This window comes from Corvus hawaiiensis, chromosome 1 (genome assembly GCF_020740725.1).
Source record: "Corvus hawaiiensis isolate bCorHaw1 chromosome 1, bCorHaw1.pri.cur, whole genome shotgun sequence".
Classification (NCBI taxonomy): Eukaryota; Metazoa; Chordata; class Aves; order Passeriformes; family Corvidae; genus Corvus; species Corvus hawaiiensis.
This window is the reverse complement of record NC_063213.1, coordinates 94,227,141-94,255,111: the sequence shown is the minus strand read 5'-3', so window position 1 is coordinate 94,255,111 and position 27,971 is coordinate 94,227,141. Positions and strand designations below refer to the sequence as shown.

The 27,971-nt window shown below is 54.5% G+C and overlaps 2 protein-coding genes across 3 annotated transcripts; one reads left to right on the top strand and one right to left on the bottom strand.

Moving 5' to 3' along the window:
- Positions 1–112: 112 nt before the first annotated feature.
- On the bottom strand, positions 113–20,949 carry ITGB3 (integrin subunit beta 3). Of its 2 annotated transcripts, XM_048314825.1 has the most exons (15): positions 20,598–20,946; positions 15,559–15,644; positions 11,200–11,392; positions 9,039–9,291; positions 8,166–8,328; positions 7,443–7,604; positions 7,194–7,289; positions 6,931–7,020; positions 6,421–6,555; positions 5,371–5,800; positions 2,977–3,199; positions 2,645–2,745; positions 2,404–2,523; positions 1,228–1,394; positions 113–451 (listed from the first exon to the last, which is right to left on the bottom strand). In XM_048314825.1, exons 1-15 carry the CDS (start codon positions 20,653–20,655, stop codon positions 383–385), a joined length of 2,346 nt encoding a protein of 781 aa, XP_048170782.1. In that variant the 5' UTR covers positions 20,656–20,946; the 3' UTR covers positions 113–382. The 2 variants fall into 2 exon arrangements, with proteins under 2 accessions (XP_048170782.1, XP_048170793.1); XM_048314836.1 differs by lacking the exons at positions 113–451; positions 1,228–1,394 and adding an exon at positions 1,409–1,591 and having other exon boundaries at positions 20,598–20,949.
- Positions 20,950–24,109: 3,160 nt separating this feature from the next.
- On the top strand, positions 24,110–26,058 carry RPRML (reprimo like). Its single transcript, XM_048314813.1, has 2 exons — positions 24,110–24,235; positions 24,702–26,058. Exon 2 carries the CDS (start codon positions 24,912–24,914, stop codon positions 25,245–25,247), a length of 336 nt encoding a protein of 111 aa, XP_048170770.1. The 5' UTR covers positions 24,110–24,235; positions 24,702–24,911; the 3' UTR covers positions 25,248–26,058.
- The last annotated feature ends 1,913 nt before the right edge of the window (positions 26,059–27,971 follow it).

The following is a 27,971-nucleotide window of genomic DNA, read 5'->3' as shown; positions in this document are numbered from 1 at the left end:
AGCTTCACCAGCACAGGCTGTGGAGGAGAGCACAGCTCAGCATGTGGTTCAAGCAGCTGCTACTGAAATGCCCTTGGCCCGATGAGCACCGAAGAGTTCGCAGACTGACAGAGATCATCCCATTTCTCTGTGTTCAGTGTATGGGGGGCCACTGGCTCTGCGAGCGACCCGCTGAGGTAAGGACCGAGGTTTGCCATGGAAAGCACGTCCCTGCAGTTACAGTGGGGTGACAGACAACAGGGGTTGGAGGCAGTCAGGGACTTGTTAAATTACATGCAGTCATTCACACAGGCAGACACAAACAAGCTCTTCTGTAAACTGGGTTCCAGGAGATCCCATGCATCCTCAGCTGATCCCACGGCCAGTGCTGGATGTGGCATCCTTACATGTTCCCACGGTATGTGATGTTGGTGAAGGTAGATGTGGCCTCTTTATATAAAGGGTTGTGGGTCTGGAGGAAGGAGGAGGGTGAAAAAGAGCATCATCACTTTGTGCTTGGCATCAGCATTTTTTCTACTTAACATCCAGGGTAACTGAGGCACTGTCTCAGCATGGAGTGGTGGATCCCTGTCTCCACCCAAGGCTTTGGATGCCAGTTTCATGGCTCCCCATAAGGTTTCATGGGGGAGAATAGGGAAAAGCTGCTGTGGAGGAAAGGAGAAGCAGCAGGAGCTCAGGAGGAGAGAGACCTCTTGAAAGAACTCCCCATCCCATCCCATCCCACACCATCCCTTCACTTTGTAGGGGGTTGGGAGATGGAGGAGAGGTGGGGGAGAGGTACCAGTGCTGTCCCAGCCCCCTCCCTTGTGCTCTGGGTTCTTCAGTGCTTTCCAGCACCCTGTGGCAGGAGGGACCTTCTGCCTTACTCATGGGATGGAAACACTGATGTGAGCAGTGAGTAAGGGGGTCATGCTGCTGACAAGTGCTTGGGATATGCTGGAGGTGGGAAAATCATCTAGGACATTTCCTATCACCTGTGCACCCCTGGGACCACAGCGGGCTCCAGGAAGGGGTGTCCTGGCTGGCAGTGTCATCTTGAGTCCTGCCTGGGGCTCTGTCTCAGGCTTTAGAGAGGAATGGGACAAGCTGGTCCTTAAGGACCATGTCATGGGACCACAGAAAGCAGCTGGGCTCTCATGCTGGGAACACTGGGACCTGGATCCCTCAAGCCAGGGGCTGTGGGGTTTTGGGGCTCCTGCCCAGCACACCCAACCCACTGCTCCTCACCGTGTCCCACTTGGCCCTGGCCTTCTCCTCCTCGAAACGGGCGAATTCACGGCGGTCGTGGATGGTGATGAGGAGCTTCCAGATGAGCAGGGCAGCGAGGCCGATGAGCAGGATGGCACCTGTCACTGAGAGCAGGACCACCAGGACGTCTGGCCCCTTTGGACAGTCTGGAGCAGAGAGGAGGGCAGGGCTGAGGGGGGCTCAGCACCCCCAGGGCAACTAACAGCAGCTCTGGGGCTACCTGGCCATGGGCACATGGAGCTCCTTTGGTCTCAGGAGAGCATCATCCTCCTCTGCCAGCAAGCAGGAGCCTCCACCCAGAGCACAGCAGGCTCTGTGAAGGAGGATCCCATCCATGGGGCACCTGTGCCAAAATACTTGAGCACGTGTCTGTAGGGTGGGGGTCTGCACCCAAGCCTGGAGCCAGATCAGGGGCATCACAGGTCCCACCCACAGTGGGGGATGACAGCGGAGACCAAATCCTTGTGCTGGTGGAAGTTCGCCCCAAACCACCAGCCCACTTGACCCCCCACCCCGGCCTCGCCCTCTGGCCATGTGTCAACACTGAGTTGGCAAATGGGGGCAGCAAGACCCGCTGTGAGCCTCTGCAGCTCCTGCTCCCCCTGCACACTGCCCAGGGCTGTGTGGACACTCCAGCCCTTGCCTGCCTCTTCTCTCCCCTCTGGCTGTGGGGCTGGGGAGTGTGGGCTGTACCCTGCCCATGGCAGACAGCTGCAGTGAGAGCTGGTGACTGCCTTCATGGCCCTGCTTCCAAGGGATCTGCAGCCACACAGCCCCAGGCTCAGCTGAGGTCAGTGGAGAACCCGGGGCTGCTGATGGGAGCCTCCTCCTATTTGCTTCCCAAGAAAAATCACCCCCACAAAGTCAGACACAGGATCGGGGCAGTGGGAAGGTTGAACCCCCATCCTTGGCCTCAGTGAGGGGTGAAATAACTTTGGAAACGTGATACTTGAGAGGCAGGAAATCACGGCCGCGGTGGCACTGAGCAGGGAACAAAGAAGTTCTTTAATCCCTCTCAGTCCCCAGCCGTGGTGCCCTGTGAGCCTGGCTGGAGTGGGAGGTACAAAGAGCACTCAAAATTCCCCCTGTTCCGCACAGAAATCCAGCACAGCGCATTCTGCAGCCCCCAGCCTGAGTGTGGCAGCTGGCTCTTACCAGGCTCCTCGATGATGTAGAGAATGGACTTGCCACTGGAGTCCTCGTAGTACTGGAACCTCATCACACAGTCATTCTCGTCCTTATAGGTGCAGTTCACGGCATCCTTGCCCCTGTCACCTGCCAGAGTGAGAGGCTCAGAGCCCCCATGCTGAGGGGTGCACACACAGAGGGAAAGCGTGTGGCATACACAACCCCCTGGATTTCCACGTGTTAGGGCAGGGGTTGGGTCTCCTCTTACTCAGCTCCTGCACCGTCTCGATCTCGTCACGGCACACGCGGCTGCAGGACTGCTGCTCCACTAGCTTTCCCCGCTCAAACTTCTTGCACTCCACGCAATCCCTGTGGAAGAGGGGGGAGGTACCATGAGCTTCTCCATGCTCTCCTCGGGGAACTGTCACACCTTTCAGTCTCAGGTTGTGGAAATCACCAGAGTCCCAACCCTACCAGGCTGCAGATAGTGAGAGCCCCTGCCACCAGTGCTGCCAGCTCCACGATGGGATATGACCCTTCCAAGCTCTCTGCCAGCCCCCAATGTGGTATGACCTGTCCCAGCCCTCTGCTCTCTCTCACTTTTTGATGGTGCAGGCGTCCGGGCAGGTGGGGCACTTCTCACAGGTGTCTCCGTAGGAGCCGGGCTGGGTGCACTCGCAGCGGCCGCACACGCACGAGCCGTGGCCACTGCACACCAGCCCATTGCTGGACATGCAGGTGTCAGTGCGTGTGGTGCAGTTGCAGTAGTCGCCTGTCCAGTCTGAGTCGCACAGACAGTCCCCACAGCTGCACTGCCCGTGGCCTGGGGACAACCAGAAGGCATCTAAGTGTCTCCACAGATCCCGTCAGCAATTCCCCACATGGATGCCCATGACCCAGAGTGGCAGTTCACCCTCTGTGGGCACGGCAAGGCAGACCAGCCACCTAGGACAACTCCTTTGCACTGTCCTTGGGGTGGGACACAGAGCAGCTCACACCTTCACCATGTCCCCAACTCTCCTCTTATCCCACTCAAGCAAGAACAAACTCCCACATTTCAGGATGAGCTGCCACAGCTCCAGCAGCAGCAATGGGAGATGCTCCATCAGACCTGTCTCTGAGAAAGTCAAGTTCTGGCTGTGGCTTTGAATTTCAGATTGAGTCAGGACATCTGGTCGAAGCCCCCAAGTCTCACTCCTTTCTCAGCCCTGGACCAGGCAGGGAAAGCTGACTGCTGGGAAAAGCCCAATGCATGCTCACCGAGACTGGTTTAATCAGACAGACAGACAGGCATGCTCAAATCCTGCCAAAGCCTGGAGCTATTTGGATTGTGGTTTGATTCCAGCTCAAAGACGAGACACAGTAAGTGGTGGAAACACTGCGGAGCTGCACGCACTGACCCGTCCTAAGCCCTGAGCACAGCGGAACATGTTGGGAATGCTGCTCCCGGCGGGGGATCGGCTGGGCACCGTCCCAGCCATGGCCTTGGAGGCACCAGCATGTGAAATAAATGTGTAACCCCGTTAATGAGGAACTAGGGCTGAGTCACAGGAAAATAGTGCCAGGCTGGGTGACAAGGCGTGGAAACAGATGGGTAGGCTGGGGAGGCTCAGTGGGATGGGATCGATGCCATCGGGGTCAGAGAGTTCAGGTTAATTAACAGCCCACCCTGGCTGGGGGCAGCTCTTCATCATTGCCCTTCACCCATCCTGGGGACCTGCAGCCCTTGTTCAAACAGACACAGGCTCCTTGAGGGCACTGAGTACTCAGGGTGGGGGAAACCCAGCGTTTCCACCTCCATTATCAGCAGGCTGTTAAGACAAAGGATCAGTCTGAGCAGCACAGAGGCAGTGTGAGCCATGAAGTTGGCCTGAGGGGCAGGTGGGGCCCCAAAAACTCCATTTGGGGACACCAGGGAGCAAGAATCGAGTGTCATCTGGCCCCGGGTTTCATCTCACTCAGGCTGGGCTCCAGTGGAGTGGAATCAGCTTTGGCCACGGATGTTTTCCTGGGGATTTTTGGGATTTCAGCAGGAAAGTGGTGGCTTTTTCTGGCACTCTGTTAGCAGCTACCTATCCTGGGCTTACAGAGGGAGGCTGGGGCTACGAAAGGGGGTGGCTACTCCTCTCCCATTCCCCCCTTGAATCAGTTTTGGGGTGCTCTGATCCTGGAGAGGATGTGCCACAGTTTCATGTCACCTCTCTCACTTCCCTTAACTACAGGAGATGGGCAGAGCACTGCGATTCACTCAGACCTTCAGTGTTTACTGGAGATCTGGGTGGAAGGAACCTTAAATGAAGGTTCCTGGTGGGTAAGAGGCCCTGGCATATCAGGACATTTGGAACTGCTGTTGGGATGGGAGTTTTGCAAGAGGGCTCCTTCTGTGGGAGGAGAACCAGAGAACCCAAGGACCTGGTCCTCTCTTCCCAGTACTGAGAGGAGCTGGACTGGAGAGAGAGGGGGAGTCTGGGAGCACGTGGAAGAGATGAATATTCAGGAGGGGAGATGCTGTAAGGCCAGCGAGGAGGGAGGATTTACTTCCCCAACACTTTTGCCAACAGGAAGTCTTCCAGAACTGGGTGGAGAATAAAACCCACTTCTCCCATCCCCTCCCCTCCCCCTCCACCCTGGGGAGTACTGCAGAGCAGTACTTCTGATGTATTTGAGCTGTGGTTCGAGTGAAGTCCCTGGCCTGTGCACCCCAAAGCTGCTTTGTCTGGTCCCCACCAGCCCTACCAGGCCTTCTTTTTAACCTTCTAGCTCATCCCCGCTCCCAGCTCTCAGGCACAGGAGGTGATACCGGCGCCCAAAAAGGAAGTAATTCCCCTGGCATCACTTCAGACCTGGGCTGGTCCGTGGAGATCCATGGCTGAACAAGCCAGAGGTGGGGACAACACACAGGAAAAGTCCCAAAATGACTGGTGTCTCCCTTGCCCATGATCTCAGGCAGCCTAAACAGCCCCAAGCTGCCTCCCTGCCAAGTCCAGCACTCACCCGAGCACATCTGGCCCTTGAAGCGAACGCAGGAGAAGTCGTCGCACTCGCAGTACTTGCCCGTCACCTTCCCGAAGTCGCTGCTGTGGCACACGCACTGCCCGCAGATGCACTCGCCACGCTGGCTGCACAGGGGCTGGCCCGGCCGGGGGCTGCAGTTGTCCTGCTGTGAGGGGTTGTACTCCTCCTCCGAGCACTCGCAGTGCGAGCCCAGGCGCCCGGGGTTACAGCGGCACACGCCGCACTCCAGCGTGCCGTTGCCGCGGCTGCAGGACGGGCTGTTGGCCTCGGCGTGGCTCTCACAGGAGCACTCGCAGTCGAAGTTCACCAGAACCATCAGGCTGTCCTTGAAGCCCACGGGTTTGATGGTGAAGGATTTCTGTTGCTCCTGGGGGCAGCCCCGCACTTTGGCCTCAATGCTGAAGCTCACCTGGAGGGCAAAGGTGTGTGTCTGGATGTCAGTACCTGCTCCAGTCCGTGCCCCAGCTTAAGGAGCTCAGGTCTCTTTGGGCTCATCAAAGCTTATCAAAGCTGTACCAGCACCATGTGGGCCAGAAAATGTGCCTGCCACAGCAACCAGGGAAATTTTAGATTCAATATTAGAAAAAATTTCTTCACTGAAAGGTTTGTCAGTTACTGGCACAGGCTGCCCAGTGGAACCACCGTCCCTGGAAGTATTCAAAAAACCTGTAGATATGGTGCTTAGGGACATGGTTTAGTGGTGGACCTGTGAGAGATCAGTTAGTAGTTGGACTCGATGGTCTTAGAGGGCTTTCCCAACCCAAATGATTCCAGGTTCCCATGCCCTGTGGGCAGCAGCCCAGGCTGAGCTAGAGAGATCACAGAGTTTGCATCCAGCAGATTCAAAAAAGCATTTTCCTCCTTGCACCCACCCTGCTGGACCTCTCTCTCTCTCGTGCTGAGGTCCAGGGTCTGTGTCACCTGGGAGGTCATGGGACAAGCAGATGGTGCTGGTGCAGAGCAACAGATGACCTGGCAGTGCTGCTACGTAGAGGGGAGAAAAGCCAAGCCCATGAGCAGGATCCTCACCGTGTCCCCGATCTTGAGCCCCACGCAAGACTTGAGCCCAGGGATGACCTCGTTGTTGAGGCACGTGGCATTGAAGGCCAGGGACAGCTCTTCAGGGAGGTCACGCACCTCCAGCTCCACTTTGGAGCGGATTTTCTAGGGGAGGAGAGAGGAGTGATGAAGACACAGCACAGGCTGGACAGGGCTCAGCCCTGGGAGGGTCCTCCCCTGCCCCCAGCACCACAGTGATGCTCCCACGCACATGGGAAAGGAGCCAAGTGCCCGGAGTCTTTCTCAAGACTCAGCTGTGTCATTCTCTACAGGGAAAAGTCTTCAAGATGGTCAGGGAGAGGCGGTGAACACCCCCGGGGTGCCTGCACACATGGGTGGAGGCAGATGCTCACAGCTGGTCCAGGGAGGATGCTCAGGGCGGGGGGAGCTCACAAATCTGTGGGGGTTGTTGGCAGTGGGAAGCAGTGGCTGTTTTGGGAGGGAGAGGGCTGCTGTGGGGCCATTACACTGCACACTCACCCCATAGGAGTCCACTATGAGCTGCAGAACATTGCTGGAGTCTCTGGACAAGGTGCCCACGGTTGTGCCTGGGATCAGCTCACTGTAGTTCTGGGAGAATATCATAAACAGGGTCTGTTTGTGATGGGTAAATGTGCCATGGCTGGGCCAAACCCCGTCCAGGCACACGGGAGCTTTGATAGGACAGGAGACCAACAAGCCATGTCCAGCCACCCATGGCCCACCAGCCCCTGAGGAAGGTGGCTCTGCACAGCAGCTGGTACCTGGTAGAGGCCAACAACTGTATCCGTCACAGCAAAGATCAAGTTGATGTTCTTCTGTGAGAGTTTCTCAGTCATCAGGCCCAGAGAGGGATAGTCCTGGGGAAGAGGAGAGGTATAGCCTAGGAACACGTACACCCCCACCTTGGTCCCCATCGTGCTCTCCAACCATGGCTGGAACACCTGTCCCATCCCATGGGAACCCAACAGGAGCTCTGAGCCCCACAGCCCCATGCCTGGGTCAGGCTTTACCAGCGTGGTGGTGGCAGAGTAGAAATTATCCTTGTCGATGTGGCACTGGGCGTCATTGGGCTGCACGATGCCAGCCAGCCGCCCGTCCAGCGCGATGTGGGTCTTGGCGTCCGTGGTGAAGACGAGCAGGTGGGAAGCGTCATTCCTCCAGCCAATTTTTTCCTGCAGTGAAAGGCAGCTCCCAGTCATGTGTCAGCACATGCTGAGGGCAGCCCCGTGTGCCAGCACCCCATTGCTGCCTTTGTGCCGGGGGTCACGGCTTGGCCTTAGAGACCAACCTCTGCACAGGGAACCAAGGCAATTGCTCTCCCAGGGAAGTGCTGTGGGAGTGGGCTCTGGAAGGTGGGCATGGGATGCTTGTAGGTGGAAGATGAGTTTTAATTGGTTAGAGTGTTAATCAAGGGGCTAATGACTCAGGGATGCAACACCTCCAGCAAAAACAAGGTGCAGGCACAGGACGGTGTTGTCCCTTCTGGACTGGTCACTGCAGGGCTGACATGGGATTGTTCCCAAGCACCTGCTCCACTCTTCTCCCCTACCATGATCCCATGAGAGTCCTGCTCTTCCCTTGGCTATTGGGCTAGAAATGTTTCACTTGAATGTTCACCCTCTCCAGAAATGAGTCACACAAACGTCCTGGAGGGGTGGGTTGGTCCCTGCCAACCCACCTGGCCCAGCCTGATGACCCTGTCCTGACCCCAGCCAGGCCTTCCTGCCCCTTACATCACACACGGTGGCCTGGATGATGGCATCGAAGCCGCCCTCAGGTGCGTCGCGGTTCCGGGAGACATTCTGCTTCCGCACCTCCTCGTTGAAGCGAGTCACCTCATCCGTGAGCGACAGGACGTGTTTGTACCCAAACATGGGCAGGCAGGTTTCCCCGATCCTGCAGGAGGACAGCACTCAGGGCACAGGGCTCACTGGCTCTTCCAGTTCCCATCCCTGCCCTACAGCCATCCCACATCTCATGGTCTGCCCAGGATATGCTGGAGGGACCCAATCCCCCCAAGAGCCTGAATCCGGTGAAGGACCTTTTAAATACAATTCATGTTCTAGGGATGCTGGGCTCAGGTCAGCTCCCAGCCTCAGTCCTGCTGGGATTTTTAGGAGTAATTTTCTTCCAGCCTCAACATTTCTTTTGAAAAAATGATGCAAAATTTTTCCCTCAAGAGCTTTCCAGTGATAATGATATTTCTGGATTAGATCTGCTCCTCTTCCCTGTGCCAGCAGAACACAGGTTGCAGCAAGGTTTAAACCCTGTCCAGAATCATGCACCCACTTTCTCCACTTCCCTCCTTTCTTCCCAGGCTCAACTTCACTCCTGAATTCTCTGCCTACCCCCCTCCTAGGAGCACAGGGGAACAGGGAATGGGGGATGAATTCAGTTCCAACACCTCTGTCATTCCTTCCTCCTCACACTTTCCCTTCTCCAGCCTGTTGTCCTTCCCATGGGAGACAACCTTTCAAGAAGCTCTCAAACACAGGTCCTTTCTATGGGCTGCAGGTCTTCACCAACTGATGTGGATTTCCAGCCACATTCTGGTGGTGTCCCATCAACTTCTAGCCCTTACAGGACTTCCCTCAACCTGGACTTACTCATAGCAAGGGTTCTTGACGGCTTCTGGAGGAGATATGTACATGTAGGGGGAAATGGGTTTGTCCACAAAGGCCCCGAAGCCGATGTGCAGGTTGCTGGTGAGCTTACGCATCTCACTGGCCAGCTTTGTGCCCAGGTTCTGGATGTTCCTCAGGTCGTCTTTCATTGAGTTGGACAGGTCCATCAGGTAGTAGATGTCCACGGGGTAATCTTCCACTTGACGCACTTGGACATGAAAGACCTGTGAGTCATCTGCAAAGTGACAGGGCAGTAGAGTGAGAGCTCCTCTCCTGGAAGGGGCAGGGGGCCTCACCACAGGGTTAGGGAGAAGAGGTCAGCATCAGCCCAAAGGGATGGTTAAAGCTTCTAGGAGGAGAACATCACCCTTAGACAAAGGGGCAAAGCCCTTAATCAGGTGCTTGCACAGGAGATGTGCTGTGCACCCCTTGGAAGTGTCCAAGGCCAAGTTGGATTGAACTTGGAGCAACCTGGGATAGTGGAAAGAGTCCCTGCCCATGGCAGGGAATGGAACTGCATCGTCTTCAAGGTCCCTTCCAACCCAAAAACCATTCTGGAATTCTCTGGCAGGTGGGGATTATGGCTCCTGTTCTCCTAACCTCTCAGTGCCAGGACATGAGCAGAGCTTCCTTTTCCAGGGCTGACCTCCCAAGATATCCTACAGGAACATCTGGATGGAGTGAGGGAAACCCTCAGCCCTCAAGCAGGTCTTACAGGGATCACCAGGCGGGCTGCAAGGCTGCTTTGGACTTCTCTGAGCTTCCAAGGACTCTGACCATTTTCTGTGCCCTCCCCCATCCCCATTACTTTCCTCTCTTCTTGGCTCTCCCAGCCCCTTCTGAGAAGATTTTGGTGAAACATTTTCCATTGAAACAAAAACCTCCTTAGAAAGAGCCTTCTGGGAAACAGCCCAGTTTTGATGACTTTTGCACTTAAAAAAGAAGTGCTGAAAACACTTTGAGTCGACCTTTTCTTTCCACCTTTTTAAGAGACATGGGTCCTTTTTTCTGATCTTTGAAATGGTTTCTTTGAAACATAAGCCAGGGCACAGCTGCAGCCTTGTCAGAACACCTCAAACGTTGAGAAAAAAGGCCTGAACTGAGCTTAAATTATTATTGTTTTCACATTTCCCTCCAAATCTGCATGCCACGTTCTTTCAGGATGAAGAATGTTTTAAAATTTATGACAGCCCAAAAAGCTCCATCCCCTCTCCAGCTGTGCTGGGACCCAGCCATGGAGCCAGGGGTCCCATCTTTGTGCTCAGAGAACAGCTGTTTGTCCTCATTGAGCTAAAACCATGAGGATTCTGAGCTTGTGGGACATGAGCTGTGACCTGTCCTGCTTATATCCTTTGTGATTTGGTCTTGGTTCCTGAGTCAAGGCAGATGGCTTATGCCAAACCTTCTTGGTTCGGCAGAGATGGTATCAAGCTGGAGGTCTCTCCTCTTTATTCCAAAGAACAGGGATTTACAGCACTCAGAGCAGCACACTCACCTGCCTTCTGACAACTACTTTTAGACCTGAAGAGAACCTAAGTGCCACTTAGTGGCTCCATGTCCCCATTGCGTGAGGACACCTCTGCCTGCTGTCCTTCCAACGGGGCAGGACTCCTCCTGGCCATGCCCAGCGATGTGCACAGAGGCTGTGTGCCCGATAGTTTTGCCTGCTGCCTGGCATCCGTGAAACTCCTGGATGCTGGCAAAGGACCAGAGCAGTTAATTGGCTCCAGCCTGCCTGGCTGAGCAGAGCCTGGGAAATTACAGGGATCTGGTGGCAGCCCAACCCTGCCAGCTGCTCTGCGGCTCGTTAGATATGAGCTGACTTCCACCCAGGCATTCTGAGCACAGCAGCAGTACCTCAGGTGTGAATGGCTTTATAAATACCCCACGTGTTGTTGAAGTCCCATCCTGTCCTGCCCCTCAAATACCTCAGGACTGAGGCAAGAGAACGAACACAGTGACAGACAGCTTCCCACCAGAGATGTTCTGGAGGATTCTGTGCAGCCGCCAGCCTGGCCTTGCCCCTGAAGGACACGAGACCACCTTGGCCAGCAAGGCAGAGTGACGGCTCACTCAGTGCCTGAGCCCTTTGGGTTATTCCCACTGCATCCTCCCCTTCCTGCAGCAGTCTGGGGGCTCCTACCTGGCCGCAGGTTCAGCTGTATTTTCTGGGGGCTCATCTGGGTGGTGGCGGACCCCCCCGAGCCCTTGTTGCTGAGGGGCCGGTCCTCCAGGATGGTGACGCTGCTTCTGGGGGACTCGATGTGGTCCTGCCCACAGCCGCTGCGCAGGAGGTTAGCACGTAGGTCACAGCGAGGGGTCGACTGAGCCCAGACCTGCGGGGGAGGGATGCGGTCAGGAGCCTCCCAGGACTACGCTGGGAGAAGGAGAAGGGCCCCTTCCTTTTCCCTGGAGAGCTCCTGCTTTATCACACCTAACTCCAGACCAGGATCAGAGGCTTCTTGGGGCACATGGTCTCTGCCTGAGGAAGGCAGCAGACAGAGGGGATTTGGGATCAGCAAGTCCTGCTGGGGTTCAGACCAGGACCCCATCAGCCCTTGCCAAGGAACGATGGATAACACATCCCTGCCAGCCTCCTCCTGACTCCTGGCAGCCGGAGCCTTAGGTTTGGGTTTTGGCAGAACTAAAAGGAAATCCTGTCTCTCTGGGATGGCTAGAGGAGGGTGCGGCAGGATGTGAACATGGCAAGCTGGGTAGAGGCAGTGTGGGACTTTTAAAATTATTTATTACTTTGACAAAAGACAAATCAACTTTCCCTCCCATTTTTCCAACACAGACCCTTAGAAATCCTGCCGTGAGCAAGGAGCATGTGCTCTGTGGGTGAGCTCATTGCACAGAGCAGTGCTCAGTTCCTGTCAGGAAGTGGATCAGACCTATCTCCAGCTCTCCAGCTTCCTAACGGATGGAGCTGACCAGGGAAAGGAGCACCAAAAAAGGAGTGAAAGAGTGCAAAGGCAGTGGGGCTGTGGGAGAAGCCTTGAAGAGCCTGTCCGGGGCAGGAAGCACCAAGTGTAGAGTCATGGTGAGCACCAGCCCTGTGCCTCCTTTCCTAGAAAGCTCCTGGCTCCTCATTCTTATCACAGAACATTCAGGAGGGTTCATATTCCTTTGGTTGCTTATGAAGACAAATATGGGAAGAATTTCTCTCCCAGCCCAACACTGCTGCGATCTGCTGCCACATGTTCCTGCTCAGGCAGCACCCACCCTCCCCTCCAAAAGGATTCTGCATCTCCCTCCCGCAGCCCAAATCTTTCTACATTGGAGTCCTCCAGCAGAGGACCAGCACAGCCTCTTCCTGCAGCAAAGGGAGGTGGCAGAAGTCCTGGTGGGGCTGGTCCAGTGTCCTCCCTGCTCCTGGGATGCTGGAATCCAATGCTGAGCCTTCCAGCACTGGAGAGGTTCCCATGCAGGATATCAACTGCCCTGGGTTCAGGCTGGTTGAACTCAGGGATGAATTTGTATGTTTTATGCAAATGAGTAGAAAAACACAAATGGTGTCAGGAGGCCCTGGCTGGCCCACGGCCCTCTGGAGACAGTGGCCAAGCAATAGCCAAAAAATACATCAGCAGGCCCTGCCCCTGCCTGGACAGTGTTCTGACAGAGAGGACGACGAGTCATCCCTCCAAATTAGCTCCCTCACACCCACCACCCACAAGCTCACTCCACGGGGCTCCCTGCTGCAGGAAGGGGTGGCTGGTTCACTCCAGATCCCATCAATCATCATGTATATTCCTGTCCCAGTCAGGGAAATCACTGGAAAAATATGTGGGTGAAAAGCAAGCTGGGCAGGTGGGTTTTAACCATGGTGCTTGGTGACACCTGGAGATCCTAGGGAGCTCCCAGGACCTCAGAGGCCTGATGGCGCCTTATGGGATTAGCAGCATCACTCCTGCTGTGAGATTTCCATGGAGAAGCTGTTTAACCCCGGGGCTGCATCCTTCCCCTTTCTCTGGAGCCCTAAATATAGTGACCGACTCACAGGAGCGTCCCCAACAACAAAAACTACCACAAAAGTGTGACATTTGGCTACGAGGCCCTGGCAGCCCCTAGTCTGTTTCTGAGCCCAGGCTCTGCCACTTTGCAGACTCAACACCTGGGGCACAGCCCTAGTTAGGAGGGACTCGGAGGCAGCCCAAGCTTGCTGATGACAAACTCACAGCCCAGGGATTTCACGCATGAGAAAACCATTCCCTGTCAGCACAGCCCTGATGGCATCAGCTCCCTACACGGAGGTGTGGGGAGACGTGTGCCCCCTCTCTATCCCAGCCATCCCACAGCCCTTCCCAGAGATGCTCTCCCTGCCCTCTGTCCCCCTGCAGAGTGGACATCTGCTCATGCTCCCTTCAGAATGGGAAACCTGATGATTTTATCCCAATTGCTGCCTCCAGAGCTGATTAGTGAGGGCAGGGTCAGGCAGGGCTCTGTCAGGGCCAGTTCCATCCCTGAGCTCCCAGGGTGGGAGCCCGAGGGAATTTGCATATTCCCCAGGGCACCTCTGTTTTCATCTCGGAGACAACCACATGCAGCATCACCTTCTCTGCAGGAGAGCTCCTGGGAGTGCTCAGAGCACAGATACCTCCACAAATTAAGCTAAAACTTTCCAGCAGCTTCTCTAAAATCCAAATCTGGTCCAGTGTGGCCTCCAAGAGTGGGTGGGTGACATTTTGGGTGGGTGAGACCCTGGAAGATCTGTCACAATGATTTCCAAAGGGAATTTAGAGATACATATCTGTGTTACAGCTTGGCTGGCTTTTTCTAAAAAAGCAGATGAGAACATCTGTTTGTTGCTAAGAGTGGTCAAGGTTTCTGAAAAATAAATAAAACTCAACTCTCCTCTGCATCAGTGCTCCGGGGGGGGGGGGGGGGGGGGGGGTGTCAGTGATCACAAGAAACCACAATGAAATCCTTCTCCAATCCCAAACCAGGATGGAGCAGGAATAACTCATCACCCCAGGCTCCTTGGGAAGGCAGCGTGAGCGGAAAAGGGCTGTAGTGGGAGCTGAAGGAGCACAAATATGGGCACTGTCCCTTTAAAAACGGGGATTGGGGGGGGGGGGGGGGGGTGCAGTATCAGAGACCTCCCCCACTCCAGGGAAATTAAACAAACCCACAGAAAAAAACCTCATTTGCTAAATTGAGACAATGTGGTCCAGATGTTGGAGGAGAGTTGCTGAGCAGAGCGCACAGCCGGGCTCTCCGGGGGCCGGCTCTGGCAGCAGGACGGCTCCCTCGCTCTTGCCGTGTCTGCCCGGGAGCACAGCTCAGAGCAGCACTGGAAAGATTTCCTTTTTTGGAAACCTTTGCTGATCTGGAGGAAAAAAAGCCCATCACGGCTTCCACTGCAGTGTCAAGCCACCAGCGCAGCCCAGGATCGGTGGCTGGGAAGGAGGAGCCCAGCCCAGCACCATCCCCACCCCGAGAGGGGATGGAGAGGGAAGCCAGGCGCCTTATCAAGCTGCACGGTTCAGCCACTCCTTGTGGGAGATAAGACGGGCGCAAACGTCTTTATTCACGCCACAAGCCAAGAGTCAGATCTGACAGGCACAGCAAGCCAGAGGCCTCCCCTCCGGGTATGCATTGATCCCAAAGCATCAGACCATGCTGGCATGATCCAACAGCTCGTTTTCCAGCTTGGATCACTTTTCCCAGGTCATTTCCAAGTCCCAGTGGGCACTGTGGGCACAGTTGTAGCTGATAGAAGTGGGACTTCAAGGATAGAGAAGGAGAAAGCAAGGAAAGCCTTGAAGAAGGTTTCATCACCTCTCCCCATCCCAGCCTCACCTCCCCTGGCTCTGCCCTGGCGCTCCTTTCTCATCCCCTTGGGAAACTCCCTCCTCTTACCCAATGGATTAACCTCCAGGGCAGCATTTTTGGAGGGGAATGTGGCAGATCTGCTTGGCTCTCACCTACCCAAACAGGGTGATTTGAGAGCCACAGCTCAGCACTCACATCCACTTCAGCACCTTGCCTTCTTCTCCCCTTATTTCTAATGAAAAAAGGCTTTTAAACCCAGGCCTTAACTTCTAATGAGTATTTTCAGTTCCGCCTTCCAGGCCTTCCAGGCCCCCTTCCCTTTTCAGCCCTTCCAGGAATTAGGCTCGTTCAGCCAGAGCTTTACAACAGGTTTCCAAAAAGCAAACCAAAAGTAAACTAAGTTTTTAAATGTACATTATTTGAAAGATAAAGTGAATCCCTAGTGGAAACACTACTGTTTCCCATCCAGCTCAGTGTAGCTCCCACCAACACACCCAGATAAGGGGCATATTTCTGGAGCAGGGCAGCAGCAGTGCCCACTGACCAAGTGCCTTGAGCTGAGGTCTGAGCCAGGTGCCACCAAGGAATGTGTTTAGATACGGTGGGAACAGATGGAGACTGAGCTTGTGGCTGTGACCTGGACTCATCCCAAAGGTTCTTCCCTTCCTTTACATCCCCTGCCCTTCTCAGGGATGTGCTTCAGCCCTGCTTGGCCCCCAGCTCTTACCTCAGCAGAGCACCAGGCGCAGAGGGGACTGACAGCCAGGCACTGCTTGCAGGAGTTCACCCCACGGGTGGTGCAGATGTTGCCCCCTGAAACAGCAAAACAGAGCGATTACAGCCCACAGAACCCAAACTCACATGTGTGCTCAGCCACCAGCTTCTTGAGCAGCCAGAGCCCCACCAGGGCCCTTCTCTATCCCCTTTGCCACCTACAAACCCTGGATGTTGCCTCCTTGCTCTCCCCAGCCTGATATGGGCTGGGCTTCATCCTGCCCAAGGCTGAGCATCATTCCCTACCTGCCTGCTCCTCAAAGGGTCCTCTCAGCCCTGCAGCATCACATGAGTGTTGGAGCGAAGCCCCCACTGCTGGCAGAGGGTGCATCTACCCTTGTGCCTCCCTGCAGACACTTCGGGGCAGCAGGAGGGGAAGGGGTGAATTCTCAGGGGTGCAGGGTGGTACCCACAGCCCTGCCGGGGACCGGCTGCCTCTTCCCACCATCCCGACTCAGGGCGGTTGGTGTCACCTTGTGCAGACACTAAACTCAGTGGCTGGTCTTGGCTTGGCTTCAAATCCGGGGAAAGGAAGGGAGGGAAAGGGCACAAGTCCAGAAATGTGCTGGTGGTGGTTGGCACCAATGTCCCAAGCAAAGGTTGGGCTCTGTCAGTGGCCGTGGGGACTCTGGGAGACACACTCTGGCACCAGTCCTGAAGGTCAGAGGCCGGTGAGTCTGTGGGGGGAATTAAAGGTTCACAAAATGCCTGTGGGGCCCAGGGGCAGGAGGAGCTCCTCGGGCACAGACCAGACTGGGTGGCCCTGCGGTTCCTGCTGCCAACGGCTGATGTGACAAGTGGCTGGGACATGGCTGCTGTGGTGCCACCCTTGGCTCTTCCTCCCTCCTGGGCACAAGCATATCAGCAGTTTTAGGATTCCCCAGGCAGAGCAAACTGCAGCCAAGTGCCCACTTGGTTGGGACACACTGCAGCTTGGGGAGCCTGGGAGATGCCGGCAGGGAGCAGGTGGCACTAGGGCCTCCCCTCTGCCCTGTGTGCCCCCATCCCTGCCCAGAGCTGTCCCAGCATGTCCCACAACCACAGGAAATGCAACACGAAGCAGAAAGAGGAAATGGTGAAACATCATCAGACCTTTGAGCAGAACCACAGCCACAGCACCGTGCACTCCTGCCTGGTGGCATGTAGCCAGGAAGTGAGTGTGCACACGTGTTAACACCTGTGTGAGTGTGTGTCTGCGTGTTTGTCTATTCAAGGGTGGTGTCACAGGCTGGGGGTGTCCCAAGGGCCAGTGGCTGCTTGGGGATATGCCCCAGGGTGTCCCCATGGCACCTCTGACACCTGCAGTTCCCACTTGTCCGAAACGAAACTAAAGGCTGAGCCAGCTTAGCACCAGCTTTGGGGTGGCACCCACACCCAGAGCTCTCATCATACCCTGAAATACCTGGCTCCGGGTGATTTTAAATGTAACATTGCCCAAAAGAGTGACAGGTTGGTCTCCTGTGCTTCCTGCACCTCAGCAATGTGTCAGCAGCAATACTGATCTTGGGTGGACAGGGCTGGGAAGAGGGGAGGCAAAGAGCTCTCTGAAAACAACTCTGCCAACACCACCTCCCACGCCTCACACCGGCTCCTGCTGTGTCCTTCAGCCGGACCGAGGGAGTGAAATTCCTCCTGCCCTGCCAAATGCCGGTGGCCACAGCTGTGGCACGTGCCATGGATTTGTGCTGTGCTGTGCAGCTGGGAGCCAGCTCAGCCCTCCAGGAAGGAGGCACTGCCCAGACAGCCCTCAGGGACAGGGACAGTCCTGGCAGGTGCTCTGGATTAAATGCTCAGAGCTGCCAAACCCAGGGCCACTTGCCTGAACATGGAAACAGCTTCCAAGCCTGCAGGTCCCTGGGGAGCCGTGGTGCTTTGATACCTGGACCAGGATGGTGGCCCCTCACTCAGGGATCAGAAGAGCTGCCACATGCCAGGGGTTTCCCTGCTTTCTACTCTCACGTCCCTCATGTAGTGGCCGTGTCCAGCTGCTGGCTCACGGCTGTGGTGGCTCGGGCAGAGTTATAGCACCGAGTGCCACCAGCAACACTCCTGGTCCAGGCTCCTGTTCAATGCCAGGGTGGGGTTTGTCCCCTCATGGTGGGTTTTAGCTGGTTTAGTCACCTGGCTCTGCCCCAGCACCCACCTTGCTGGGGAAGGGCAGAGCTGACAAGAGCTCCACGAGGGCTCTGGGACATGAGACACACCAGTCCAAATCCTGCCTCAAACAGGTTTCCCTGTTTTGACCCAGTCCCTCAGCCACTCCCTGCCTCAGTTTCCCCTGTGCAGTGTTAAGCTGGTCTCAGTGACACCAGGTTCCGCTGAAACTCCATGTGGAGGATTCCAGGGTCACGTCTGCCGGATGCCTCCTCATGCCATGAAATCTGAGCTTGGGGCTAAGGAGCCCCAGGACTGTCCCTCTGAGTTCATCTGCTCCTCACCATTTGCTACAAATTACCTCCTGCCTGTGTGCAGCCCCTGGACCCTGGTGGTTTCCTTTCCTCTCCTTCTGCTGCCACCCGAAAGCCCAGGGATCATTTATCTGGTGTCCCCCCTCTTCGCTGGGGATGTAAATCCAGTTTTCTGGTGGATTTTGGAATGAAGGCCACAGACCCAGGCAGAGCAGTGTCATGGCTGGGGAGCTGCACATAGGCTCAGGTGGGGCTGCAGCTGGCAAGTCCCTGTGGGAGGGATGCTGCCATTCCCAAGGCTGCTTTGGGGTCTGATGTCCCATCATGGCACCGTGCCATTGCTTGTGGCTTTGCCTGGGGAGTCCCTGGAGGCCTGTATCTGCCCCCAGACTCACACAGCCTGGTGGCCCCCATGGTGTCCATCACTCCATGACAAAGACACATTCCTGGGGATGGAGGGCCCTTCCCTTCCCTGGAACCAGTCTCCAGCACTGTTCAGGGCCATTCCTGGCTGCATTTCTATGGGGCTGGATGGAGCAGGGCCTGGGCAGTTATGACCATCCAAACAGGCTGGTCCTGCTGTGAGCAGGCAACTACACCCCCCACCATGGGGAAATGTCCCTTTTTTGGCATTCCCAGCACTGATTGCATGGCTGGATGCAGGGATGCAGCATTGGGAGGGTTTTGTGGGAGCAGGGACCTTGCGAGGATGTCAGAACAAAAGCACAGATGGGGAAAGTGGAGGATGGGGAGGAGGTGGAGGATGTGAAAGATAGGGAGGATGCTGCAGCTGGAATCCCCTCAGGTTTTGGCCCTGTGAGTGCTGGGCAGTCCTTCCCAGACTCGGACACTGCCTGGCTGTGAGCAGGTTAACACAGTTCCAGTACAGTCTATACTAACAAATTCTGTATTTTTTAAGTGACCTTTTTTTTTTTTTTTTTTTTTTTTTTTTATCTTTGGAGCTTATTTTCCCAGCCATAAAAACTAATAAACCCAAGTACAAAACCTGCATTTTTAAACTATGTTAGCAGCTGCTCTCACACAATGAGCTGATCCTAAAGACTCCAGCTTTTGAAAAAAAGCAATCCTGAAATATAGGGAAATGGGAGACAAACTGTGCAGAATGATGGGAACCACCCAGCTGGGGCTGGGCAGTGCTGTGGCCCTGAGAGAGGTGAAAGCAGGGAATCCCAGCCTGGTTTGGGTTGGAAGTGACATTAAAGCCCACCCGGTGCCACCCCCTGCCATGGGCAGGGACATCTTCCACTATCCCAGGCTGCTCCAAGCCCCGTCCAACCTGGGATTGAATTTAGAGAAGTGATGCACTTGAAACACCCCAGACGTCTGTGGCTCAGCATCACCCTGTCCTGACTGGAGAAAATTAGTCAGTCCCAGTCTGCACTCAGAGTAACCTCTATGTAGTGCAGGAGCACCCACACACTTCGTTTTCCCCTCTGCCAATTTAAGCAAGAATGAGCACAGAGAAAACCTGATAAAAACACTTGAGGAAGCTTGATAAAGGTACAAACCACATCCTCTCCGGCCTTTCTGCTTGACTCAGTGATAAGGATCTGGGCTTTCTTGGCTGATCCCCACCCTACCATTCTGGGGCCGTTTCTTCTCTCGAGCCTCTCCCTTCCTGCCAGCATCTTCCTGGGAATGGGATGCCCCAAACTGAGCACAGGCACCAGAGATATCACCTGCACAGCCCCAAACTGCAGCTCTAGGAACTCAAACTCTTCCAGGGGTTATCCCATGTCCTGTACTGATGACAGCTCCATCCGGCAGCAGATCGGAGCCTCGGGCTGTTCCTGGGAATTCACCATTGTTTAGACAGAACAATGTTGCCCCAAACCCCCTGAGTCTGGCCTTGAAAACAATGTGATCAGTTTATAAATCACCATTGTGCAGTTTCAAGATTTACTTGAACTAGGAACACACCTGGGGAGGAGATAATGCTTTTCCAGGCTTTTCTGTACTTCTGACATGCGAAAACTTTTCAAAAATACAAACTACATTTGTCCCAAGATCATCTGATGCCAGAAATCAGTTTTCTTAAAGAAAAGCATCAAAATAACATGAGAAAAATAACACAGGACAGCAATGCTGACATAAATGCCCCCCCCCCTAAAACGCATGGTCACAGGGAGGGATTACCCGACCTGTGATTTCTCCCAGTGAATGTTCTGTTTCTATAGGAAAAGGATGGAGCCTTTTTCCAAAGGATGGAGCCCAAGGCACACCCCAGTCCTTCCATTACAAACCAGTACCCAGAGCCAAACACAGAGTAGGTAGAAATATAAACTCACCACACCCAGTAAGAATAACCCACCAAAGTATGTCTTGACCCTGTAACATCCTTGAGAACTTGCTGGCCCTGACCCAGCCAAAGCTCAGCCGGCCTAAGCTGCGCTTCGTATGTGGGAACACGCTGCAGTTCAGGCTGCCAGCTCCCCCTCCGAGTGATTTTCCCGTGAAATCACAGACTCTGGGAATGCAGAAAGTCCTGGGATTCGTAGAAATAACAGGCAACATCTTCACTAAATGGCTTTAAGCAGTGACAGAAGCGACCGAGTAAACCTACCCCGGCTGCCCGTAGCGCAGAGCAGGAGGATCCCGAGTGTCACGGAGAGTTGTCCCATCTTCTCTGAGCCCCAGGCTGGGGGGACTGCCTGGACCAGCCCCAGCACGAGTGATGGGCAGCGGCTCTGGGATAGCTGGAGGTTTTTAGCGGCCGAGGAGATGAATCATGGGGCTGGGTGAATGACACACATGGCGAGTGGGGCGGCCAGAGGAAACTCTGCTGCCTCGTCACTCCGCAGTCCGGAGTGTCCCCGCCCGCTCTGCCGCCAGCTCCTTCGGAGGTTTTCACTCTCTTGGCTTAAACAAGGACCTAATAAACCCTGGCAGAGAGTCCTCAGCACTGGTGACCTGCAGCCCCGGGGCTTGTAACAGGCTCTTTCCCATAGGCTCTTCCGCCTGGCTTTAATTCCTTACAAAATCTGGCTCACTCCTTCCTTTTATTAACTCTTGAAAGGCAGCTGTTTTTAAACCCTGTCTGAGCTGCTGGATTCAAGGATTTAAGGAGAAATAGAGCAAATACACACTAACATGAAAGTGTGGGTTCTCAGCTCCCTCACCAGAGAGGGAATATCCCTGCTAAAGCAGAGCTGGGGGCTGAGGGAGACCCAGCCAGGAACTGGACCTGGTGGAACCAGCAGTTTGGGTATAAACCCGGACATCTCAAAGGGAGGGAAGCTCAGCTTGGGGTCACATAATTTGGACCTGATTTTCTTCTCACTTGTATTGTTTTTGCCCGTCTGTGTCCTCAGGAACCGATCCCTCAGGATTGGGACCTGCATAGGGATTGTGCCCACTGAAACATGGGAACTGCCTGTGGGTGTCTCTTGAAAGGGTTTTAGAAACCTCTTGTTCCTCTGCAATATCAGGGTCCTAGTCAGAGCTGTGGAAACTGAGGCACTTGGAATACACCTTAGGAGCGAAAGGGAGAGAAGGGCTGGAGCCATTTCCCTGGGATGCTCTCTCCCACTGGGTGACAGGGGTTGGGGACAGTAATGACACAACCCTGGGTCAAGACAACCCAGCACTCAGTCCAATGCAAGACAACCCACAGAAATACCAAGCTGTGGAATACAAGTTTTGTGGGTGCCAAGAGCTGCAGCCACATCCTGGAGGTGATGGAGGCTACAGACTAGGTGCACAGAGCTGTACAAGAGCCACAGCCCCAGGGGCTTGGGAGATGGGGATAACAGCACTTGTCCCAGAGCTGGCAGCTGTCCACAAAAGATGATGTTTTTGTGAGGATGAAATAGAGATACGGACTCTGTCTTGGGACCTGGGGACTTTCCTTGGCTTTAAAGGAAGTTTTGGTGCCTCTCTGCTTCCCCACATAGCCCCACCAACCTTGGGGATGCTGCTGTCCTCCTCAGTGAGGATCACTGTCTGCCTGGGATTCAATTCCCTCCCCAGGGGTTGTTAATGAGGATTTCACAAAGGGGAGTAGGAGAAGCCCATCAACCCTCATGCAGTATCAAAAAGGGCTGTGCCTTGCCTGAGACATCAATACAAACCCCGAACCTGTTTTTGGGCAGCTCCAGTCTTGCCCTGTTTCAGATCCCGGAGCCATGTCTCCCTGCAGACCCCATCAGCCAGTTTTAGGGCATCCAAATTCCTTATTTTCCTGCCTGGACATGCTGCCTACATGGCCTTTCCCATCATGTGGGGCTTTCAGCCCACACAGTTGCCTGTCCCCATGTGCTGTGCTGTGTCATCCTGCGACCGTGTCTGAATGTTTCATGGAAAGGAAGATTAGTCTTAACTGTCTAGAGAGGACTATGGGACCCTGTTTGGCTCTGCACACCCCCAGACCCAACCTGCCACCCATCTCCCAGGCCCTCTTCGCCATGGACTCATCCCGCTCAGCACCTGGCTCCCCAAACTGGCAAGTGCTGCTGCTCCCAAAGGACATGCAGCTGCGTGTGTCCTGGAAACCCCTGCCCAGTGTGGGCTGTGGTACTCCCAGCATGGTGCAAAAACTCTAAAGAAAAAGGAAAAAAGTAGCAAAATGAAGTATTTGACCTGCCTTCACTTTCCTGGACTGGTCCTGCCTGAGGACAAAGATGGCATGAACTCCAACATGTTTGGGTGGAACTTCTCTGCAAACTGCAAGAAGGTGCTGCTTGTCCTGAAAATATTGGCGGGATGTGAATGTCCCATCCCTGGGAGTGTTCAAGGTCAGTCTGGACAGGTCTAGCAGAAGGTGTCCTTACCCATGACAGGGGGTTAGAATGACATGAGGTCCCTTCCAACCAAAACCATTCCAAGATGCCACAATGTTACCTCCAGGCACTGTGTAACAGGCAGTGGGATGCTCCAGATCTTGGGTTCCCTGGTGGGATGAAGGCAGGAGCTGGCAGGGGAGTGTTTGGGAACCCTGGCTGCTCCATCACCACAGGCTGTGGCCCAGCGATGGGTGCAGCCCAAATCCATGCTGAGGAGTGCTGGGAGAAGAGCTGCTGGAGCTGGAGCCACCAGAGGGAGCAGAAACTCCTTCAGTCTGGGTGCATGCAGGGAGAGGATCTCCCACCCGGGCTGGGGCACTGACGATGCTCTGATTTCCTGTGGGATTTTTCCTGGCCCTCAGGTTAAACACAAGCAGATGCTCGTTGGATCAGGGTTTTCCCCTCCTTCCTGCACAACTTCTGCTGCAACTGCCATACCAAAGTGGGCAGAAACTCAGAGAGAAATGCCAAGTGCAGAACAAGGAGGAAAATGCAACAAGTAAACCCTGAGCTGAACGGTTCTGAGCCCCTAAAGTCACAGTAGCAGAGCAGGGGCACAGGTCCCAGCTGCCCAAAAGGAAGATCACTTGACACTGTCCCTACCAAGCTGCCCTCCACCCTCAGCCAGCCATGCTCCTACCTTTGGCTACAAATCATCAATCCTCATTTTTGTTTTATTAAAATCCCCTTGAGGGCTGGGCAAAGGAAACAAGCCAGTATGTACATGGATAAACCAGGACAAGGTCCTCACACTGTGCTTTGGGGGGATCTGCTGCTCTGGACCATCCAGACAGCAACTGGTGATGGTGCAGACTGCATCCATTTCCAGGCAAATGCCAACGGGCAAAGCTAGGAAGCTGGGACATGGCAGTCCCATGAGCAGGAGCAGAAGTAAGCCTGATATGCTTGCTGGGCACCCTGACTCCTGCTGTCACTTTGGGAGCTTATTCAGACACAGAGAGGGGAGCGATGGTGAAACTTCCCCTGGGATTGCCTTAGTGGGGCTGAGGGGCCTGTGATGCTCCGGGCCTGGATGCTGTGGTGATGCTGCTGTGGGACCCAGAGCTGGGGACAGGGCAGAGATCAGGGTGCAGCACTACAGAGCTCCCCTCTGAAGTGGGGAGGGGAGGAGAGGGAGACCATGTGCCCTGAGGAAGAAGCCCCCAGCCAGAGGAACAGGATGCAGAGAGGGGCTGGATCCAGCTTTTCTCTGGAGGCACAGGACAGGCATCACCAAGCAAAGCTGGGGGGGCACTGGCTGGATTGGGCCACGCTGCTCGGAGGAGTGGGTGGCACAGAGCAGCAAGCGGAGATCGGTGACAGCAGCACTGACCTGAGGCTTACAGGAGCCTTCGGGGGAACAGGGACCTGCCAGCAGCCCAGGACGAACAGTGACCATGCAGGATGCTTTTGGGAGCAGGTGGGAGGGCTGGAGGGAGGGATGAGTTAGGTACTGCTCTGCAGGGCCTTAGGGGTCAGCCCCCACCTGGGGGTGGCACAGGGGTGGGTGCAGGAACCTGTGGCAGGGCAGAGACGGGGTGCACAGCGTGGGGAAGGGGTGGGCAGCAGGGTGAACGTGGAGGAGGAGGAAGGCGGGCCTGGGGGAAGGCTGGAAGGGGGTGGAGTTGCTGTTTTTTCTTTGAACACGGTGAAGACTTTTAGCTTGTAACTTGCATTTGTGGAGCTCCTAGCCGGCAGGCACCAGCTCTCCCTCCCACGGGAGAACTCCCGGGATCTGGCAGCACTGCTCCGCTGCTTCGGGGGCAGGCTGGGAGGGCAGGGGGCATGGGGTGATCCCCAGCTGCCGTCCTCTCTCCCAAGTCCCTCTCTCTTTTTCTCTCTCTCTCCTTTTGCTTGTTTGGGGGCTCGTGCTAACGCTCTGCCAGGAGGGATCTGGGATCCAGCCATCCCTCAGCTGCATGGACTGGCTTCCCACCTGCTTGAAGACTTGAGGAAGTTCTCTCTCCATCTTTCCTCTTCCAGAGGAAAGGCAGGAGGTGGCTTGGAGCTGCCGAGCCCTGGCCTGTGGAGGGCGGACAGGGGGACAACAAGCTCTCCTGTTACCTTTCCCGAAGATTTGGGGTCACACATAGACCATGAATGGATCCTTTTTCAACCAGACTCTCCTGGAGCAGGGAGCTGACCCCAACAGGACCCAGGGCTTGGGGATGCTCATGGCCTGCTGCAATGGGACCAGCGCGGTGCTGGCGACTGATGGTGGCTCCTTGGTGCTGGCACCTGACGAGAGGAGCCTTTTCATCACGAGGGTGGTGCAGATTGCTGTCCTCTGTGTCCTCTCCTTGACTGTGATGTTTGGCATCTTCTTTTTGGGCTGCAACTTGCTCATCAAATCAGAGAGCATGATTAACTTTCTGGTCAAGGACCGAAGACCTTCTAAGGACGTGGGCGCTGCAATCATGGGACTTTACTGAAGCCACTGGGCTCTTGTAGGCAAGTGAACTGTCTGGACCTGGTGTTGAGATGCACATTCCCATGTGTTTGGGGCAACTGGGGGGAGTGGGAAAGGGGGGAGGGGGGAGGGTCTTGTAGTCTGTCTGTGTCCATGGGAAAACAAACCTGTTCTTCCCAGTCAAGAAACTGTGGTGGTGAGTGGGGAAACCACCCCAGAGCTGTGTGAAGCACAATACATGACCAGCATCGTGTTGCATGCAGAAATGGCTTAAGTTTTGCATGAAACTTGCAGGAACAGTGATTATGTGGAGATCTGGATTCTTTACTGCTGTTACCTTGGATACCACTACCTGGGATTTAGGGCTAAAAAAAAAAAAAAAAGTCATCACAAAAAGAAAACAAAAGAACAAACTAAAGAGAGAGCAAAATGCAGGGCACAGACCGCGTCTTTGAGAGGGGCAGGGGAAAGGAAGCACTGTGTGGGTCTTCATAAAACAAAGTCTGCATGCTACAAAATGTGTCAGTCTGTTGTGTTTTGGATGTCGAGCATGCATCTTCTGGTTGTTTTGTAACAGGGAAAGCATGTTCTTCCTTTTTTTCCTGATCTATCCTGTTAAATAAACTGGTACTTTCTTCTTTCACACTATGCTGGAGGAAGAAAAGGACCCAGATAAATACAAATCCCTCCCCACCCCTAAAACAAAAGCATGCTTGTTTTTGTACACATGAGCCTCTTTTTTCCAAGTGCTACATTGTTACAGTCCTTGAGGTTTTGTAATTTTTGAAACCCGGTGAACATTCAGGAAAAAAAACCAACCTGTTTCAACAGAATTTTGTGTTGTCTTTATTCTTTCTGTGTGTATGTGTAGTTCAGGAATTTCAATCCTAGTTCTAGATGTAATCATCTCACCTTGAAGTGAAGTGTAATTGGAGGTATTTCTTTAAAGCAGAAACCACCATCATTTTTCACAAGCGAGTATCACTTTCCACTAGCAAATAAATCCATCAAGAACTGTGTATTCCAGGCTTGTGTTAAATACCTGCAAAGTGCTGAAACAGAGACTCATAAAGATGCTCTGAGTGCCTCTTGCAAAGCAAGATTTCAGCCTTTGAGTTAAAACCTCCAGGTCCTCTGATCCCGATGAGCTGCCAAAACCGAATTATGTGAGAGGAGGAAGACTCCTGACCTTTGTTCTGTGATGGAATTACAGCTCTGGCTGTGGGTGTGAGGTAGAAATAATTTGTGTTTTGTTGCACCAACAATATTCCTGTGAGGTTCACTTCTGTAGTTGGAAAGTAATCCTGGATACTGGAGGAGCTGATGAACTGAGCTACTTGGATGTAAATCTAGAGGAACAGATCTTTGCCTTTCCCAGAGGGAAAAATGGGATTAGAGAATGTTTTGTAATTAATCACTATGTGCTGAGCACCTTCTCCAGGTTGCCACATGATGCAGAGCAGGACCAGTGTGGTGCTGTCTCTGGTTGCTCCCACTGACCTGTTGCCTGTGTCAGCCTTAGGAGCACACTGACAACATGGCAGCAGGGCCAGAATTTGGGGTTCAAAACTCTGAAATGCCCTGTTGGTGCCAGTGGAACTGCTGAAGAGGCAGTTTTTAGGAGCATGTGCAGGTCTGCAGACCTGAGCCACCTTCTCAGTGCAGAGGGTTTGCTGCCCTGCTGCCACATGTAAAGTGGCCTCACACAGCAGCCTGGATGGGGATTTTGGTCCCTGCTGCTGCGAGGGGTGTTGTGGCCATTGATCTCCTGGAACAGATCGCTCAGAGAACTGGCACAAGGTGCCCAGAGCAGCTGTGGCTGCCCCTGGATCCCTGGCAGTGCCCAAGGCCAGTCTGGACGGGGCTGGGAGCAGCCTGGGACAGTGGAAGGTGTCCCTGCCAGGGCAGGGGTGGCACTGGAGGGGCTTTAAGATCTCTCCCAGCCCAAACCATTCCAGGATTCCATGATTCCGTGGTCTCTTTGCATGAGTGAAAACCACCCCTACTGTGGAAGCACAGCCTGGTCAGACGTGAGACATGAAAACCCCAAAGGAGACAATGACCCAGCTCAGCAAACACTTGGGCTGTACTTGTGTTTGTAACCTAAAGGTGTGTCTACATCTCCAGGCTGCTGTGCTGTCACACAGGATAACCCAGATGCACTCACTCAACTCCCAGCCCATCCTGCTTCCAGCTGCCATTTTGGACCCTCTTGCCAGTCCATCCACCAGCTGTGACCCCAATGCAAAGGACAACTCAGAGGTGATGGAAGAAACCTTCCAATGTCAGCAAGGAGAGCAAGGCACAGGGAAAGCGGCTAATGGAGTTAAAGGATCAAATTTACATTTGCCCTGGAGCAATACCATGAGTGATGCAGCTGGTCACACATCTCAGCTGTCCCCACCTCTGCCAGGGCTGTGACAGCTGGTGTGCGTGTTGAGGGTCCTGCTATGTGTCCTTAGAGGCCACATCCAGGAATGGGGCATGGGGCTTTTCATCTCTTTTGTGCTGTGGAGTGTTCCAGAGGTAAGGAGAAACATCCTCCACAGAAGGCTCATGTACGCATGAGCTGGAGGAGCAATGAAACGCCCCAGAAAGCAGAGCTGGGCAGCTGCTGAGGCAGGTGGAGCTTGCTCAGGACTCAGCTGGGAGAGGGAACATTTTCCACACGGGTCCTTGGGGTGAGAGCCCAGCTTTACATTGGCTTGTCCATTCTCTGGTCATGCTGGGGCTCTTTCCTGGCATC

Bases quoted from the DNA above. Each gene is read 5' to 3' on its own strand.
- ITGB3 (XM_048314825.1), bottom strand. From the start codon at position 20,655: ATGGGACAACTCTCCGTGACACTCGGGATCCTCCTGCTCTGCGCTACG. The intron at 7,290-7,442 runs GTAAAGCCTGAC...CCTCTTCCCCAG, and splicing joins ACTCTGCCACCACCACGCTG to GACTATCCCTCTCTGGGCCT. The intron at 3,200-5,370 runs GTGAGTGCTGGA...GGTTGTCCCCAG, and splicing joins CAAGGGCCAGATGTGCTCGG to GCCACGGGCAGTGCAGCTGT.
- RPRML (XM_048314813.1), top strand. From the start codon at position 24,912: ATGAATGGATCCTTTTTCAACCAGACTCTCCTGGAGCAGGGAGCTGAC.